The 19625-nt window shown below is 45.2% G+C and overlaps 1 protein-coding gene across 2 annotated transcripts in view; it reads left to right on the top strand.

Annotated features, from left to right (window-relative positions):
- ZFYVE26 (zinc finger FYVE-type containing 26) overlaps positions 1-17427 on the top strand; it is a 64075-nt gene extending 46648 nt beyond the window's left edge. For both annotated transcript variants that reach the window (XM_048219957.1, XM_048219958.2), the window contains 10 exons: positions 2938-3085; positions 3347-3556; positions 4063-4281; positions 8324-8521; positions 9212-9411; positions 10451-10592; positions 10885-10944; positions 12168-12350; positions 12937-12981; positions 15365-17427. In XM_048219957.1, coding sequence (XP_048075914.1) covers positions 2938-3085; positions 3347-3556; positions 4063-4281; positions 8324-8521; positions 9212-9411; positions 10451-10592; positions 10885-10944; positions 12168-12350; positions 12937-12981; positions 15365-15568 — 1609 coding nt within the window. In that variant the 3' untranslated portion in view covers positions 15569-17427. The remainder of the gene's footprint in view (positions 1-2937; positions 3086-3346; positions 3557-4062; positions 4282-8323; positions 8522-9211; positions 9412-10450; positions 10593-10884; positions 10945-12167; positions 12351-12936; positions 12982-15364) is intronic.
- Positions 17428-19625: the final 2198 nt, after the last annotated feature.

The following is a 19625-nucleotide window of genomic DNA, read 5'->3' on the forward strand; positions in this document are numbered from 1 at the left end:
TCTCTATGGAACTTTCTGGCTTTTAAAGAAAAATGTGTCCTCCCTAAATGTCCAGTGCTCAGCCTTGGCTGGAACTCTACCCCAGTCTTGACCAAATCCAGACTGTGGCCCCAGAAGTTCTGGGTAACAGAGCTATGAAGCACACTGGGGGCTGGGCCATCCCTGTGTCACAGGTAGGAATCTGAGTCGTAAAGTACGAGTATCTGTGGAAAAGCTATGGTTAGGCCCCAGAGCCCTATACAACCTGCTCTGCCTCCATTCATTAACTTGACAGTTGAACCTCCCAGTTCCCAGCTTATCCACCCAGATGTGTGACTCATGTTGGTTGTTCTCAGCATTCAGGCTGAGATTTGGGAGTAGAGAAAATAATTTTCTTTGAAGTATAAGTGCCTCAGGCACTTGTTCAGAGTGTTTGCCTGCAAACTCCCAAGACAGCAGAGCGAGCTCAGTGAATCTCATCTGCACTGCTTCCTGGCTCTGTAACCTTGGACAAGTCTGTTAACCGCCCTGGGCCTCAGTTTCCTCCTCTGTAAAATGGCGATGTTAGTAATAACCTATCTCATAGGGCACCCAGGAGGATAAAATAAGAGTATCCCTGTAAAGAGCTAAGAATTGAGCCTGTATTCTCCAGAAATTCTAGTTTATGTATTTTCATTAACAAAACCAGAAGATTGAGAAAGACAGGAGGAGGTGGCACAGAAAGTGGAAGTATAAAGCAGTTAATTTCACTCTTTCCTATCAGGAGACAATAGATTCTACATCATTTTTCAAGTTAATAAATGAAGAAATGGGTATATGTTGAAGTTTTTCACTTTTTTAATTTTTTTTAAATATTTTATTTACTTGAGAGCAAGAGAGAGAGAGAGAGAGATTGAGAACACACAAAGGAAGAGGGAGAAGCAGTCCCAGCTGAGCAGAGAGCCCAACCTGGGGCTCCATCCCAGGACCCTGGGATCATGACCTGAGCCAAAGGCAGATGCTTAACCGACTGAGCCACCTGGTGCCCCAAATAAGGTTTTTTAAAATAACCGTGAAAAGAACCAAAAATCTACCAATTTACCAGAAATGGAGAAGAGGGGAAAAGAACAAAAACCACTCTGTATAGCAAAAAGTAGAATTTAAGACAAAAATAAAAATATATCTAAATTATCTCAGATATCAGTAATGTAAATGAGATGAAATCTTATTAAAAGAAAAAAGTATTCAGATTGGGGATAAAACAAATCTAATGTCAAGTCCTGTACTTCCTTCAAAATCAAATATAAATGGAGGAGATATCCTCTCTAGGCTGTGGACAACAGAAATTAAGAAAGTGCTTACTTTGGTAGGATTCTCACCCCCAAATGCTGGGCACGTCTCTTGACAGTGTACAGCAATGGTTTCAAATTACACATTCTTTTTCCCCAATTCTGGATTCACACACCCATTCTAGAGGATTACTTCCTTCGTGCAGGTTTGCTAATGGTAGTGGATTCACCTCTCATGTGTGATTTGCGGAGTATTTTTTCACTGTTTTTAACTCCTTGTTCCTTCTAATAGACATATAAATAAATAAATAAATGTTTAAAAACAGAACTCACATTACCTATTAAAAATGTACAGTACGGGGGCGCCTGGGTGGCACAACGGTTAAGCGTCTGCCTTCGGCTCAGGGCGTGATCCCGGTGTTATGGGATCGAGCCCCACATCAGGCTCTTCTGCTGTGAGCCTGCTTCTTCCTCTCCCACTCCGCCTGCTTGTGTTCCCTCTCTCGCTGGCTGTCTCTATCTCTGTCGAATAAATAAATAAAATCTTTAAAAAAAAAATGTACAGTACGTTGTGATACCAAATTTGCATTTACAGAGTATACTCTCCTTTGCCCCATTCCCACTAGTTGAAAATGACTGATGTACTGAATCCCTTTCCAGAGAAATTGGTGGCTAAGTCAGGATCCACAGGTTTTTTGACTAGATTATAACATATATTGCATAATATATTTACTGTGTAATACGTATTGTATAATATATACAATTCAAGAACTTTGAGTGTAGGACTGTTTCAAGGCAGCACTGGACAGAGTGACCCAGCGTTCTGGGCTCTCTGTTCCTATAAGATTTTTGCAGTCACCAGGTGTCAGGAGTAATATCAAAGGTGGCCGTCATTCTTAGCACAGGGAGACGATGTCAAGTCCAGAAGACTAGAATCCACGTGATTGCCTGGCAGCACCTCCAGGCAATGGTAGTGATGTGAACTCCATACTGAGTAGGAGTGCAGGCCACGGAGATAGCCTCAGGCTCTGTGCTCTCTCCCACGCAAACAGGTTTCTAAAGAACCAGAAAGCAAGTGGGTAATTGGGTCTCCTCCTTGTGAGCATTCCTACTTTGAGTATTAATATCTAATATTTAATGAATACCTACAAAATTCTAGACTTAATCCTAAACCCTTTTACTTGAGCTATTTCATTTCACCCTAAAATTCTGTTATTGTATCCATCTAAAAGATGAGTAAATTGAGGCAGAGAAGAGTTAACTAACTTGCCCAGGGTCATAGAGCTGCTGAGTGATAGAGTTGAATTCAGAGTATGACTCCAGAGCCTTCTCTCACAGTGTTTACATACCCCTCAATTCTCATTTTCACCTTTCACATTGGAATTGAAATAGAAAACTTGTAAGCAGGGGCGCCTGGGTGGCTCAGGCTTGAAGCTTCTGCCTTCATGATCCCAGGGTCCTGGGATCGAGCCCCGCATCAGACTCCCTGCTCTGCAGGGGGCCTGCTTCTCCCTCTCCCTCTTGCCTGCCACTCTCTCTGCTTGTGCTCTTTCTCATGCTTGCTCGCTCTCTCTCTGTCAAATAAATTAATTTAATTAAATCTAAAAAAAAGAAAAAGAAAACTTGTAAGCAGCAACTATTTTTAGTAAGACTCTGGAGCCTCATTGCCTTGTCCCTTCCCTCCCTGTAGCTACATCAGCAAGGTGGATGTGCTGAATATCTTAGTTGCTGCTTCCTATCGCCACGTGCCACCTCTGGACCAGATTCTGCAGCCGGCTGCAGTAACCAGGCTAAGGAACCAGCTTTTGGAAGCTGAGTACTACCAACTGGGTGTTGAGGTGAGACGAAGACAAAGCTTACTTCTACCCAACTGTAATGAGTTGCCTTTGCCTAGCCTTGCAAATGGGTATTGTCATCTCTCAGTTGTCCTTGGTCATGGGGAAGTATCTAGGGCATGACAAGTTTGACAGTTTGGCAGTAATGGCAGGTGGGGTGATGGAGGAGGAAGATGATTGGCAACAATGGGAAAGACTAGGTCTTTGGCATTTTCAGGCCTGGATTTAGGTACTTCTCACTAAAAGGAGCAATTTTTCTTCCAGATCTCCACAAAGACTGGCCTCGATCCCACTGGAGCATGGCATGCTTGGGGCATGGCCTGCCTCAAAGCTGGGAACCTCACTGCTGCACGGGAGAAGTTCGGCCGATGTCTGAAGCCTCCTTTTGACCTCAATCAGCTGAGTCACGGCTCAAGACTGGTACAGGATGTGGTTGAGTACCTGGAGTCCACAGTGAGGCCACTCCTATCCTTGGTAAGAACGTAGCAGGGGAAAGGTCAGTTCAGGGAGGAAGAAGGCCCAGCAGCAGTAATGACCTGGGAAAAGGATCACCTTCCACTCAGCTTATAGTGGCAGTCCTGGCTCAGAGCTGCCAGGTTTAGATTTTGTTCTTTCCGTTATACATAATTAGGTAGTAACTATATATGGTTAGATAAGTAATACAAAGTCAATTTAAAAAAAAAAAAGCAATTTGGTCTATACTACGGAAAAGTATTTTTAAAATGATAAAAATGACATTTAATCCCATACCCAGACTTAAGTAATGTTTAGATTTTGGCGAATTTTCTATGTTATGTTTTTGAATGAAACATGGTATTATAATATGGAAAATTTTGTATCCTGCCTGTTTTTCTGCCCTTCAAACTGTATTGTAAGGCTACTTCCACGTTTCTAAATATTCTTTGACAGCAGTATTTTCAGAGGCTGCTAAGAATTTACTGAGTTTTATTTTTCTTTTGCACTCTCTCCTTTCCCGTCAGCAAGATGATGATTACTTTGCTACCTTGAAAGAACTGGAAGCTACACTTCGGACCCAGAGCCTCTCTCTGGAGGTGATTCCTGAAGGGAAGATCATGAACAACAGCTACTACCAAGAATGCCTCTTCTACCTGCACAACTATAGCACCAACCTGGCCATCATCAGCTTCTACATGAGGCACAGCTGCATGCGGGAAGCCTTGCTCCACCTGCTCAACAAGGTGGGGCACACAAACTGACCTCTCAAAGTGCAGGACCTACTTTGCCCATCTGGGTTGGCCCACTCAGCTCTAAGGGGGGCGGGGGTTCAATAAACCCCCTGAAACTTAACCCACTGTTGAGCTGTGAGATCATTTCTGGTAGAGTTCAGATCAAAATGGAAAATCTGTCCACCCAAATTAGATTTGATATATGGGCAATAAGTCTTAACCTGGATCCAGATTGCCCTTCTGACTGGCAATGACAAATTTCATGCCTTCTCCCAAAACATACAGCAGAATCAAACAGTAGTTGAGAGCATGGTCTCTGGAATGAGATGGTTGGTGTAAGTGGTGTGACCTTGACCAAATTGCTTTACCTCTCTGTTTCTACACACCTCCCACCTGCCCTGGGACTGTGTCCCACTGCTGACTTAGCTGCTAATCCACTCAGAGTGTTACAAGGGCCAGGAAACACCCATGATCCTGTATTTGGGCCCCAAATATCTAATGGAAGGAGAGAGCTTTCCTTTTTTCTGACATCCTCTGCCCTCCTCTCACAGCAGGCAAAGGCACTTCTGAAGTGAATTATTTCTGTGGAGCTATTGTTAAGCAAAATCAGGATTCTGTTTCACCATGACTCTTTGGCATTCGTTTTTTTATCAGATTGTTCCATCAGTACTTTCTGAGGAATTGGCTGATCTGTACCAAATTTCATAGGAAATTAAAGGAGTTCATGCTTTAATTTCAGTTTGCTGCCCTGATTCAAAATGGCAGCCAATGAAAGTTTATAAATGGACATATCTTCTAGGATTGCTCTAAGTGAAGTCAGCTGTTCATAGTCATGGTAACCATACCCCTACAGGGTAACTACTAACCAGGTTTCAAGAATAAAGTAAGAATTATTTTAATTAGAGTTTAACTGCTATTTTTTTCCTTTTCTTCAGTTTCTAAATGAGTTTTGAGGTTAAGTTGCTTCTCCCAAGCACAGATTGAGAGTGGAAATCAACCAGTTCTGTTTCTTCTAACTGTTGACTAGTCCAGAGAGTTAAGCTGCTTACTTACTTATCTTGGTAGAAGCTGACAACAGCATTACCCTGCTTTACATTGGCCGAGCGAGGAAAGAAGCCTTCTTTTTATAGGAGTATAATCACGGTTACCCTTGAACTGAAATATCTTAATTCTCAAGCAGGTAGGGAACAACAGAAAAACACATTGTGAAAACTACAACTGAATGGCTGGAGCCTGGAAGGTGTTCTTTGCTAGCCTCATTCCCTGCCGTTTTCACCCCTTTATCTGTCACACTGTCCCAGAGTGAGCTTTCTAAAACATATGTTATTGATGTTATTCATAGTTCATGTTATTCCCTTCTCCAAAGACCCTCAGGAGATCCCCATGGCCACAAGATGAAGTCCAAATTCCTTAGCACGCATACAGGACCACCAAGATCAGGCCCCCTCATTTATCCCGTTCATTTTCACCACAAGGTCTATGTATGCCCTACATTCCAGACTTACCAAATTATTTAATTTTCCTGATTGTACCTTGCCCTTTCTGACCTCAATGAACCTGCATGTGCTGTTCCCCCTAACCTTGCCCCTCTTTGTTTTCTTGGGAAACTTCCGTTTATCCTCTCAAACCCTCTCTGTTGAGCATTCATAGAACACACAAGCAACATTAGGAACCTCTTCCTGTATACCACCACTGTATCTAGAATACAGCTCTGTTATTGCATTTATCCCACGCATTGCAACTGTTTGTTTATAACTGTGTCATCCTCTCTGGACCAAGAAAGCTTTTATCTTACTTCTCTGTGTCTTCCGATGCCAGACATAGAGCCAGTTATGAATGAATGAGTTGAGTAGATAAATAGATGAAATGAAAGTTTTTAACATATTGCTGTTCTGAGAAATTTCACCTTTTCTATGGAACTGATTCCCCTGCCTTTTAAAGTCTGTCCTAAAATTTTTAGATTAGGTCAGGGTTTCTGAGTTAGGAACAGCTAGAATCAGGAAAGGAGTCCTCAGCTACCATGGATGTTGTGAAAACTCAGAACTCCTCCAGTTCTAAGCAGCTTGTACCCAGTGTTATTAGGCCAACATGGCTATACTAACATGAGTTTATGGCCATTCTTTACCCTCCATTAGTCTAAAGTCTAAATGCCCGGATGATTTTTTTTCTATGACTATGGAATGCGGGTTTGTGATACAGGGTCTCTGAACCACAGGTGAGCTTCAGAAGGGAGGGGATTTGTATGTGTGTGCACCTTCCTGAGGAGTTGGTCCATGGTGTTTATCACTTACTTGATCATCCAAGAAATACTTATTGAAAAGCTAAGGACTACTCTGGGCACTGTGAAAAAAAATAGACAAAAATATCTGCTCTCATAAAACTTACATCATAGCAGGGAGACAGACAATAAACAAGGTAAATAATATCTATAGTATAGGTGATGAGTAATAAGAAAAATAAAGCAAGGGAGAGGTCAGGGATGGTTGGGGAGTTTTAGAAAGGATGCCCAGGGAAGGGGACACTCAGTAGAGGCCTAAAGGAGGTGGGGAGTGAGCCTGGGAGATTCTGGAGGAAGCACAGTCCCAGCGAAGGGAGTAGCAAAGGCAAGGGCCAAGGTGACTTGAGCAGAGTGAGCTGGGAAAAGCGTAGGAGCAGATAAGGTCAGAAAGGTAACAGGGGTCCAATCATATAGGGGTCATATAGGGCCTTGTGGACATTATGAGGGCTTGGACTTTACAATGAGTGAGGAAAACCATTAGAAGATTTTGGGCAGAGGAATAACGTGATGTGACTTATGTTTTATCAGAAAAACTCAGGTTAATTGGTTGGCATTAGACAAAAAAGAGACAGGACAGAAGGTAGTAGATGAGGGAGGAGGCCATTGCAAAAATTCAGGCAAGTGGCAACGATGACTTGGCCAGGGTGGTACATTGAGAGGTTGAGAAGTGGCCAGATAGATGCAGATACTGTGTGTAGGTTGATGGTAGAGCCAGTAGAATTTGCTAATGAATTTGATTTTGGGTGCTGAGGCGGGGGGGCGGATTTGACTGTTTTTGACCTGAACAACTAGAAAAACAAAATTGCCATCTGAGAAGGGAAATACTACAGAAAGAAGAGATTTGGAAGAAACAACCAGAGTGTAGTTTTAGGTGTATTAAGTGTATGAGGCACCCAAGAGGACATTCGGAGTAGGCAGTTGGGTATAAGTTGAATATCTCCTTCTGGAATTCGGGAGGAATGAACAAGGGGGAAATAGGGATCTAGGCATAATCAGCAAATAGATTTAAAGCCATGAGATTATATGAAATCACCAAAAGAGTGAGTATAGGAAGAAAAGAGGTTCCTCCTAAGTGCTGAGAAAATTAGGAGGAATCACCAAAGAAGATGGAGAAGGAGTAGCTGGAGAAGTAGAAAGAAAACCTGGAGAGGGTGGTTTCCTAGAAGCCAAATAAAGAAAATTTTTCAGGAGGAGGAAGCCATCAGCTGTAGCAAAAGCTCTTGATAATTCAGGTGGAAAACAAGACAGAGATTTTAGATTTAACAATTTAGAGGTCATTGGTGATGTAAGGGGCAATTTCGGTGGAGTGGTGGGTGCAAAAGCTAGATAAGAATGGGTTTAAGAGGGACGCCTGGGTGGCTCAGTTGGTTAAACATCTGCCTTTGGCTCAGGTCATGATCCCAGGGTCCTGGATCGAGTCCCGCAGCGGGCTCCTTGCTCAGTGGGGAGCCTGCTTCTTCCTCTGCCTGCCACTCCACCTGCTTGCTCAGTCTCTCTCACTCTCTCTCTCTCTGACAAATAAATAAATAAAAATCTTTAAAAAAAAAAAAAAAAGAATGGGTTTAAGAGACAATCACGGAAGAGAAATCTCAGCAAAGGAGAGACGTGGAGCAGTCACTAGAGTGGGATTCTCAAAGGTATCTGTGACACATACAAAGTTAAGAAACACCACTATAGAAGGAAGCCAAAGATGTGTTAATGGAAGGAAATCCAGGGTGGGTCTGAGACAGTGCCAGAAGCAGGCTCAAGACGACTTTTTGCCTTGCCTTGTTCCAGGAGAGTCCTCCAGAAGTCTTCATAGAAGGCATTTTCCAGCCAAGCTATAAAAGTGGGAAGCTACACACTTTGGAGAACTTGCTTGAGTCCATTGATCCAACCTTAGAGAGCTGGGGAAAGTACTTGATAGCTGCCTGCCAACATTTACAGAAGAAGAACTACTACCACATTCTATACGAGCTGCAGCAGTTTATGAAGGTAATAGCCCCTTCCTGCCCTCTACCTCTGTTGGTGACACCCGGCCATGCAGGGAGAGTCACCAAGATGAGGGAACAAGACTGTCATTTGGTCCCTGGCCTCATTCTTTGACCAACCCTAGAGCAAATCCATGTGGCTCTCTAGCATTGTTGAATAATATTAGGATTTCCATCCCCATCCCAAAGAGGCAAACCTTAACCTTGTCAGTAACAGCATTCTTCAGAATTCAAGGATCGTGAAGGTGAAAAAGAGGTCTGTGGCAATTTTAAGATAAGCATGAGGCATGAATACAGAATTCGTAAGGAATGGATGGAGAAGTGTTTTTAGAGAAGATGTATAAAGGGAGAGGGACCAGGTTTCTCCCAATCTGTCCAAGGATTGCACCACTAAGTCACAGAAATTGAACCATTCAAAGCCAAAGAGCGAAGCCAAGCTGAATGGAGAATCAGAAGTATCCTTTTTGAAGATCTCTTCTGCGGTGGAATAAAGTCCTTCCCAGGAGCTCAGCCAGTTTGCTTTAGAATTCCTCGGGCTTAGGAATAATTGATATAAAATAGTGTGCATCTGGTGATGGAAGTGGGTGCTGGCAACCAGGTTTCATAGGTGGAAATCAGGTCAGAATTCTGCTCACACCCATACCCTCCAATATCCCTGATCTCACTTGACCTGAATGTTCATTTTCTCTTCCAGGACCAAGTCCGGGCTGCCATGACTTGTATCCGGTTCTTCAGTCACAAAGCAAAGACTTACACGGAACTGGGAGAGAAGCTCTCGTGGCTGCTTAAGGCCAAGGACCACCTGAAGATCTACCTCCAAGATACCTCCCGTGGCACCAGAAGGAAGAAAACCACCTTCTTCCAAAAGAAGATGACTGCAGCTGATGTGTCAAGGTAGCCCGAGGCTCAGGGAACAGTTGGAGTGGGCAGAAAGGCTGGAATGGAGTGTCTGTTGGTGATGAAGCTTCTCTTGTCCATTCCTGAACCCTTGAAAGAGAACCGCATATCTAAAGGCAATCATTCCTGGGGCACCTGGGTGGCTCAGTCGGTTAAGCGTCTGCCTTTGGCTCAAGTCACGATCCCAGGGTCCTGGGATTGAGCCCCACATCAGGCTCCTTGCTCAGCGGGGTGCCTGCTTCTCCCTCTCTGTGTGTGCACACGCTCTCTCCCTCTCTCTCTCAAATAAGTAAAATCTTTAAAAAAGATAAATAAAGGGAAACATTCCTGAGTGACAATGGCCAGTACAAGCCTGGAGAGCCTACAGAGGAGCTCATAGGAAGAGAGCAGGGGAAGTATTAGAACTAGACCCCTTCCAGTAGGCAGGCGAAAGAGGTCCTGTGAAATGTTGGCCCGCCCCCATTTCCATCTTCCTCTCACACTCCTTCCTTCTCCCTTGCTGAGCAGCAATCATGCTGGCCTCCTGGGGGCTCCTCCACACACCAAGCCCTTCCTTCCTCTCAGTCTTTATGCTGGCTTATCCATTCACTCCCTCTGCTTACAACACGACATCTAAACTAAATGCTGCACCCCGCTTTTATCACCTTCATAGGCCCAGTGGCTAAATATTTTATGTGTTCATTCATTATTCATCTCTCCTCTAGCCTATGAACTCTGTGAGGGCAGGGTTCATGTCCCTCTTGACCTCTGTTGTCTGCAGCACATAGGTGCTTCTTAAATATTTAACTGATTCAGGAACTGGACTTTATCCAGTTCCACGGAGCAGCTTGCCATGCTGAGGCACCTCTGTACAGGGCACCAGGCCACCCTTTTTGTCTTGTCATAACTGCTCAGAGGGCATTTTGGATCTCTTCTCCTACCATATCATTTCTTTTGCCTTTTCCAATGCCATCTTCTCATGATGTCTCAGTCACCCGGCCCTATTCACTCCTGAAGCCCCTCATGAGGCTCAGCTGTGCGTCTCCTGTCACCATAGGCACATGAACACACTTCAGCTGCAGATGGAAGTGACCAGATTCTTACATCGGTGTGAAAGTGCTGGGACCTCTCAAATCACAACCTTGCCTCTGCCAACTCTCTTTGGAAATAACCACATGAAAATGGATGTTGCCTGCAAGGTACATACGAATGTTTCAGACCTCTGACAGACTGTTCTTCTCTTTCAGAAGCTTATCACAGTTGTTACCGTCTGGTTAGTATTCCAGTTGTTCATTTGAAGGCTGCCTTCCCACTAGAAAGTGAACCACAGAAGGCTGGAGATCAAGTCCATTTTGATTACTCTTGTATCCCTAGTGCCTGGCACTTGGAGTCTCAACAAATATTTGTTGAATAAATGGGGCCCCTCTTTCTTGATAGAGGGGCTACTCCATAATTATTGTGTCTTTAAGCACATTTCCCTCTCCTTTTCAGGTCATGCTAGGAGGGAAAAATGTGGAAGATGGTTTTGGAATTGCATTCCGTGTTCTGCAGGTATGACTTGAATCACTCGAGATTGTACTAAGGGCAATCAGCACCTGACTGCAGTTCCATGAAAGATTATTCTTCAGAAAACTTTTATCCCAAGGGATGCAGATATACATAATACGTCACGAATGAAGTCAAGGTGGCTGTTACAGAACCATGTCAGATTCAAGATTCTTGGGTACTTTGCCAAAACCAAGTAACCAGTGACAAATTCATCAAGAGCTATCAAATAAATACCTGAAACCAGGTCTAGACAGTTCCCTGCAGCTGTTCCCCTGCATAGGCTCTGCTCGCCCTCTGAGGGGAGCAGGGCTGAAGGATGTGGCAGGGGCCTGGCGGGGGTCCTGTGCAGCAGGAAGGGCCATCAGCATCAAGGGCTGCCCCTCCATCCATCTGCCTAGGAGTTGGCTCAAGGACTATCTTTTCTGTGCTTGTGGTCAGAGGACGCAGGTGTGACTGTGGCAGAGTGGAACAGGGCACTGAAACCACAAGGGTCAGAGTTTCTCCACACAACCTCCCCACACCCCCCCGCCCTCCGCCCCACCAGACAGTTCGCACAGACGCCCTAAGGACCATCACTCTCTGGGCAAGTGGGGTCTGGAACGCATTGTGTCTGTGTCGAGGATTAATGGCTTCATGAGTAATCGGACTGATTCCTTTCTTTTCCACCTATTTCAGTGTTGGAAAAAGCTCTCCACAGCCACATACCCCTGGTGGACAGGAAGAGCCACAGCTCCTCTCAGACTCTGTCAAGGATTATCGTAGATCGGGCTTAAAGTGTTTATCTGGTAGTTTCTAACAGATCAGTCTTTTGGTGAATTGGTCTGTTTCCAAATACCAAGGCATCTCTTGGCAGAGCACCAAGTGTCCAAGCAGCAAATACCAACCCTCAACATCCCTTTCCTAAGACAAAGGTGGCTCATTAGAAGAACAACAACCCAGCCTTGGGAATTGATGAGAGTATTTTCAGAAAGTGGCACTGCAGTGAGGTATCCCACGTTAGATATCAAGGTTATGATGCTTATGGTTGCTTCCTGAAATGTCTGCCTCCTTCCAAAGAGGAACTTTTTGCTTGTTTTTGTTTGTGTGTCGTAGGAGTGTTTTCTGTTATGACTGCAATCAGCGTGGTTTATCCACACCAAGCAGAGTGGGGGCTTTTTAAATGTTGCCTTCCTTCCTACTGCTGGTGCCCCTGCTCCCCTAAGCCCCCGTGCTGTGCTCTCTTCTAGGACTTCCAGCTGGACGCCGCCGCCACCTACTGCAGAGCCGCCCGGCAGCTGGTGGAGAGGGAGAAATACAGTGAAATCCAGCAACTGCTCAAGTGTGTCAGCGAGTCAGGCATGGCAGCCGCAAGTGACGGGGACACCATCCTCCTGAACTGCTTGGAAGCATTCAAGAGAATTCCACCCCAGGTACGCGCACTCCTGTGCCTCTTGGCTCCTCCGTCTATTTCATTGTCTTCACATCCTCCTCTTGGTTTTTCTGTTCCCCGTGGTATACTCATAATGTATTGGAACTCTGCAAGATCCCTTTATCTTTCTGACTTCTCTGTAATAATGGTCTCAGCCTGAATCAACCCTTCTCTGGAAAGAAGATTCGTGGTTATCAACCTCTACTCCCGGAAGGTGTCCCTCAGTATCCATTGTCTAACATGCACCAGTGGACAGACCAATTTGAGCTTCTCCCTCTGATTGTAGAGGAGGTCAGGGTGGGTCTGGGATGGCCTTTGAGCATGTTGCCCATGAAATCATCCCCCTGTGGCTTCTTAGTGGGGTAAACAGAGTCACATCTTCTTGTGAAGGCCAAGGACAGTCCTCTTGGGAGCTGTTCTTTCCCCTCAAATTCCCAAGCCTGGTGCTAATCATTAGATTTCCTTTGGTGCTCTTATAGCAGAAGTTGAGTTTAAAAGAGAACGAGCAGGCTGAGGCTGGATTGGGCGTCAGCTCCCACACTGGGGACTCTTCCTCCTCTCACGACCACTGTTTCTCTCCGGCACAGGAGCTGGAGGGCCTGATCCAGGCGATACACAGTGATGACAACAAGGTGAGCAGAAACATCTCCAACCCTGGTCATGTCATGAGCAGCACCTTGGGCTTACCTTTTCACCTTTATCCATTGCTCCCCACAACTGTTCCATTCAACCGGAATCTCCACTTCTTTGTTATCCAGAGGTGGAGCTGGGGCCCAGCCAGGGGTGCCGAGGGAGAAAATAGATGGAGCACACACAAACATTGACCTCATAAGCCTTTGCCTTCCTACCTCTTCATGCCTCCATTTTCATGCAGAGCTTTTCTCAGAGACCCCAAGGAAATCCTTCATTTCTATCTTCAGGTTGACTGACTGAATGAGGTTCTCAGAGTGGGTAGGCATTTCGTTATCCTGGAGGGAAATGGGTACCCTGTACAGGAAGGAAAAAACCCTGCCCAGCCCTTGAGCAACAGCCACCATTCACGTCTCATTCTCCAGAGCAGGCTACTTGCCTGAGGTCAGTGAGCTCTTTCCTATTGAGTAGGAAATCAGTGCTTCTGCAAGGAGTGCCAGCCAGAATAGTACTCCCAGCGGCTCCTGCCTGTGCCTAGCCACAGGCTGATCCACCCACCCTCCGGAAGAAGGCCCACAGGCCAGCAGAGGTATAGGAAAACCAAGCCAGACCACCCTGGCCACTAGCAGTGGGAAGATCTGGCAGCTGAGTCCCTTATGAAGAAAACTAATGTCAGGCACAGCATGAGGCTTCTTACCCAACCACAGAGCTGCTCCCCGTGATAGTATTGCTAATCCCTGGACTGAACTTGCCGGGCCTTCTTTCATCGACGGGTCAGGGAGCACATGTTCTGAGCATTTCTTCATTTATGCATGCAGCACCAGATGACCTCATATGGAAAGGATGGAATTCTGATATTCTGAATTGTAGAGAAGTACTTTTTCAGAATCATGAGAATCCAGCAGCCAGGCCAGACACCCCGATTCCCTGAGTCCCAAACCGCAGTCCTTTTCCAAGCCTTCAGTGAGCCTCCCCCTCAATAGGGCAGAGGCTGTGGCCCTGGGAAAGACATGCATTAAAATCTCGACAGTTCTTAACTTTTTCAGGTGCTTTTCTCTCAACAGCTATTCTCATGCACGTAAGTGATCTCGGGCCACAAGGTCTTGCCAAAAACCAGCCTTACTCAGTTCCTATTCCAGACTTTCTAGCAAAATGCCCTCCTTCTCTAGGTAGGAATTTTGCCTGCCAACTTGTGATATTATGTTTAAAGCACATAGGTGCTAAGTAGAGCTCAAGGCCTGGGTGAGAGCAAACAGCCTGGGGCAGCAGGTAGATACCCAGACAGCAGGACTTGATTACTTAGTAAGCTTAGAGAACATCCAGCATCTTCTAGCTTTAGGAGATTATCTGTAGTTGAGCTTAAGATAGACTTCAGCGACCAAAACAAAAAAGAAGGTGGAAGGTTGAAACAAGAGAGAGGAGTCCCTTCCAACCACCAGAAGGGACTGTCACAGCAGAAAGGCAACTGCTGCCGGAAGCTCTGAGGCAGCTCATGAGGGCCTTGCTGTTGACCGGCCTAGAACACTGGCCAACCAGCGATGTGCTGGTGACATTGGGGCCAGGAAAGGCATGAGCTCTAGTCTCCATCAAGCTGGGGGTTTATGAGATGGAGGGCCTCCAGAGTGCAAGAGAGACACCCCTCACACCCAAAACTGAGACGCCTCTGATCCAAACAGCAAAAGTCAAGTCAGTGTGGGATTAGACCTTAATTAGACCTTTTCTGATTATGTATGTGCATGTTCATACCTGAATTTCCAGTTACAAGATTTTAAATTCAGCAGGTCAAAACAGAAAAATAGTGAAAGGGGAATCTGTGTGCCCATAGTAAGGAAGAGATACAGTGTTTCAGCCATTCATTCATTCATTGACTTAATGCATATTTATTCAGTTCATACCGCATGCCAGGCCATGCGCTAGGCACCACAAGTACAGGAAGTAGAAAAAGCAGACGCCATTCCTGTCCTTGTGGAGCTTAAAATCTAGCCAAGGAAACACGCATCAATCAAATCATTACCCAAGCAACTATAAAATCCTGACTCGTGGGCAGTGACAGTGCTGACTCTGAAGCGAAGAGGAAGCTAGAGAGCCCAGCGCAGTGAGGAGGAGGGCCTCAGAAGCAATAGAGGCCAGACTCTGCCCACCCGCCTGCTTTCTTCTTTTTAAAATTCTTAGGTTATTTTTAATCATTATAAAATAACACAGCATAATTGCTTAATGTCCAGAATCTTTAAAGCGTTGCTACAGTGAAAGGAAAGACAAGAACCCAATCATTAATTTGGTAGGTGAGAAGTGATCTTTCGTCTGCTGAGCTCTGGGTCACAGCTCTGCGTTGTTTTGTCATCCGTGATGGTTTCTTTCTGGCTGTCTCTTCTTCCCCATTGCCAGGTTCAGGCATACCTGACATGTTGCAAACTGCGTTCTGCCTACCTGATTGCCGTGAAGCAAGAACACTCACGCGCCACAGTGCTCGTCCAGCAGGTGCAGCAGGCTGCCAAGAGCAGCGGGGATGCAGTAGTGCAAGACATTTGCGCCCAGTGGCTTCTGACAAGCCACACCCGGGGTGCCCACGGCTCAGGCTCCAGGAAGTGACAATGGGCAACAGGGCCTGAATACTGTGGAACGGGAGAGACGGAGATGAGCTCTACCTCTTTCCTCCTGTGCAGTGGGACTTCCCTGGCTCTGCCCCAGGTCGGAAAGAGCTGGATTGGACCCTAGTTGCCATCTTGGGCAAGGATAGGACCTTTCACGCCACGCAAGTGCCATGTTTCTGTAAAATAGTGGAATCTGTGTGTTTGTCTGGAGATGGCCAGTTCTTTCTACCTCAGAGTGAGTGTGCGTGCACGCTCCTGTGCACTCATGTTTACGCCTAAGCATTTCTGAACAAACAAAACTCCCCCCCCACCACCAAAAAGAGGCACTTTACTTTAGACTTCTGCCAGTCTGAAAACCTTTCCTGCGTTTTGGTTCTTAACCCGGGTCATCCTGTTTGTACACATTTCCCTCCACGTGGAGATGCTCAGTAGCTCCTCATAACTAAAAGGGTTTTACAGAGAATTCTAGAACAGCACCAAAAGGATTGCCTCTTACTTCTTCCTTCCCCCTCCCCAAATTCAGAGATGGCCTTGGGGCAAGTGCTACCTGTGGAATAAAACTGGTCCACGTATGTCCTGTCACAAGCACAAGGAGTTACCAGGAGTCTTTGGAAGGAAGTCCAAACAGAAGAATCCTCAGGTGCCGGCGTCCGAAAGCTGTTGATGCACACAGTGAGGGGGGTCAGAGCCCCACACACCGGCAGGCAGGGCCCCATTGCATCCATCCCACAGGGAGAGAAAGGTGAACCTCTCCAAACAAGAACGCCGGGAGGTTGCAGACAAGCACAGAGCTGGCTTCTGTGAATTATCCTGCCACAGAGAGAACACAGCTCCCTCTTCGAGAAAGGAAAGAGAAATGGTAGCCAAGGTCCTAGGACTAAAATGGCTAGACTACCTATTTGAGTTATGATCCTATTTGCACCCCTTTAAAATGGTTAGGAAACCACTTCCTCTTCTCTCCTGCTTCTCCACAGTCTCAAAAGGACCCCAAGATGAAGACGCAGAGGCCCAGGGTCATCTAGAGGGCAGTGTACTTCTTTGTCTTCACGGAGGGAGTCAAGGGTTGGGCCTGCAGATAAGAGTCAGAACAAGGGGACGATGAATTGGTCCCATCCAGTTGATGGAAAACCAGGTGAAGTACTCCTTTCATATGCACTGGCTTGTGTGCCCACACCAGGTACGATTTAGAAAGGGTCGGTCATCCTCAGTGTCTTGGATTTACAAATGAGGACCCTAAGGAAAGCTCTGCAGCTCTGAGCCTCCCACCAGCCAGAGCTCCGTCTGTTGATCTCACATTTGCTGCTGAGACAAACAGGAACTGGAAGCCAAAGTCAGTATCTCTGGTGCTTAGACCCTATGGATTTCTCTCTGAACCAGGTTTTTTGATAGTAAAAAAAAACAAATATTATGAGCATCTGTCCGATTCAGAGCTTTGGTCCTATAGAGAGGGGAAAGACTGCAAAGAAAATATTAGATCTCTTTTGGGGGGAGTTTAACAAATGAAGTGGTTTTTCCTTCTTCGAGTCATAGAATTGTCTGTCTTCCAGGAAAAGTCATTCCCTGGCATCTGCTTGCACTTCTGAGTCTGCCTGCCCTCTTTGCACTGAACATAAGCACTTTATATGAATGGGTTGCAAATCTTGCAGCTCTTAATTTGGGATGTTAAGACCAGATTTTTCTGACTTTTTCCTCTAACTAGTTGAACTATAAAGTAGGTAACCATTGGGTAGACTGACATAAGATGAGGCTAAAGGCCTTTGAGCATCGCGCTGTGGTCTCCAGGAAAAAAAAAAAGTACATGTTGAAGGGTTGAATGTTTTACGACAAGCAAGCCACAATAAAGTGTCTGTCCTACCAGTTTCTTGGCTTCATGACTTTTTTGTGATGTCTTGCTCTTACCCTTCCCTTCCTTTTTGCCTTGTGTTCTGTGTGAAGAGAAACCATGTGTGGGAGAGTTCAGATGGTCTTCAGTTCTTGAACTTTCTTGAAATGATTCCCATCGTAACTAATGACTCTTTGGTTAGGATTCATCTCAAGTTTCCTGTGTGTTCAAAACTATTAGTGTACTCTCTACCACCAGAAAACTTTTTTGCTTCAGTTGGGGTTGTAGGTGGAAGTAGGTTATACATTCATCAGGTATAGAAAGTGAGTGAGGGCAGGGCTCCTGGGTGGCTTAGTCATGAAGCATCTGCCTTCCGCTCAGGTCGTAATCCCAAGGTCCTGGGATGGAGCCCTGCATCAGGCTCCCTGCTCTTCTAGGAGCCTGCTTCTTCCTCTCCCACTCCCCCTGCTTGTGTTCCCTCTCTTACTGCCTCTCTCTCTCTCTCTGTCAAATAAATAAAATCTTTTAAAAAAAAGAAGAAGAATGGGGCGCCTGGGTGGCACAGCGGTTAAAGCGTCTGCCTTCGGCTCAGGGCGTGATCCCGGCGTTCCGGGTTCGAGCCCCACATCAGGCTCCTCCTCTATGAGCCTGCTTCTTCCTCTCCCACTCCCCCTGCTTGTGTTCCCTCTCTCACTGGCTGTCTCTATCTCTGTCAAATAAATAAATAAAAAATCTTAAAAAAAAAAAAAGAAGAAGAAGAAGAAAAGAAAGTAAGTGAAAAAAGTCCCTCTCCCTATCCCTTCAACCCAGCGCCCTCCCGGAGGCCACCAGTGTTACCAGTTTCGAGTGTATAGTTCCAGAGCTATTTTATTGTGTAAACTAAACAGCAATGACTAAAATATTCCATGGTGAAACATATGCCATAATTTTTTAACGAGTCTCTTGGATATTTTAGGTCATTGCTCTCACCACTGCAGATTATGCTGCAGTGAATTATTTTGTCCCAAATCCCCTGGGTCAGAGGATATGTGCATTTGGCAAATATTGTTAGTTGCCTTCCAAAGAGGTCATAGCAATGAACTCTTCCACAAGCAATGTAGGACAGAACCTGCTTTCCCACATCCTTGCCATCGAACTTTGTAGCTCTTTACCAGTCTAATACAAGAAAAAGTACTGAACTTTTTTTTTAAAGCTGCTCATCATTTTTTAAAACCCATATTTTTTTTTATCAACCAAATTGTAAATCTTCAAAACCAAGTGTACGGTCTTTGGGGAAAGTAGAACTCAAACTTAGCTTAAATTGTTTCCTTGCCACCCCCTTAGAGCATGTGTTTGCAATATAATACTTGAGCCATGGACTGTAGCATTGCTGCCATTATCTCCTTTCCCCAGAAACATGACCTCCTCTCATTTCTCATTTAAAATAAAAAAAGTTCATTGTATAAATAGACCACATCTTCTTTATCTATTCGTCTGTTGAAGGGCACCTCAGCTCCTTCCACAGTTTGGCTATTGTGGACATTGCTGCTATGAACACTGGGGTGCATGTGCCCCTTCTTTTCACTACCTCTGTATCTTTGAGGTAAATACCCAGTAGTGTAATTGCTGGGTCATAGGGTAGCTCTATTTTTAACTTTTTGAGGAACTTCCATACTGTTTTCCAGAGTTGCTGCACCAGCTTGCATTCTCACCAATAGTGTAAGAGGGATCCCCTTTCTCCACATCCTCTCCAACATTTGTTTCCTACCTTGTTAATTTTTGCCATTCTAACTGGTATATTGTGGTATCTCAGTGTGGTTTTGATTTGAATTTCCCTGATGGCTAATGATGTTGAACATTTTTTCATGTGTCTGTTAGCCATTTGTATGTCTTCTTTGGAGAAGTGTCTGTTCATGTCTTATGCCCATTTTTTGACTTGATTATTTGTTTTTTGGGTGTTGAGTTTGATAAGTTCTTTATAGATCTTGGATACCAGCCCTTTATCTGATATATCATTTGGAAATATCTTCTCCGGTTCTGTGAGTTGCCTCTTTTTGTTGACTATTTCCTTTGCTGTGCAGAAGCTTTTTATCTTGATGAAGTCTCAAAAGTTCATTTTTTTAAAAAGATTTTATTTATTTATTTGACAGAGAGACAGCCAGTGAGAGAGGGAACACAGGCAGGGGGAGTGGGAGAGGAAGAAGCAGGCTCCAGCGGAGAAGCCTGCTGTGGGGCTCAATCCCCAGGACTCTGG

Source organism: Ursus arctos, unplaced genomic scaffold (genome assembly GCF_023065955.2).
Source record: "Ursus arctos isolate Adak ecotype North America unplaced genomic scaffold, UrsArc2.0 scaffold_25, whole genome shotgun sequence".
NCBI lineage: Eukaryota > Metazoa > Chordata > Mammalia > Carnivora > Ursidae > Ursus > Ursus arctos.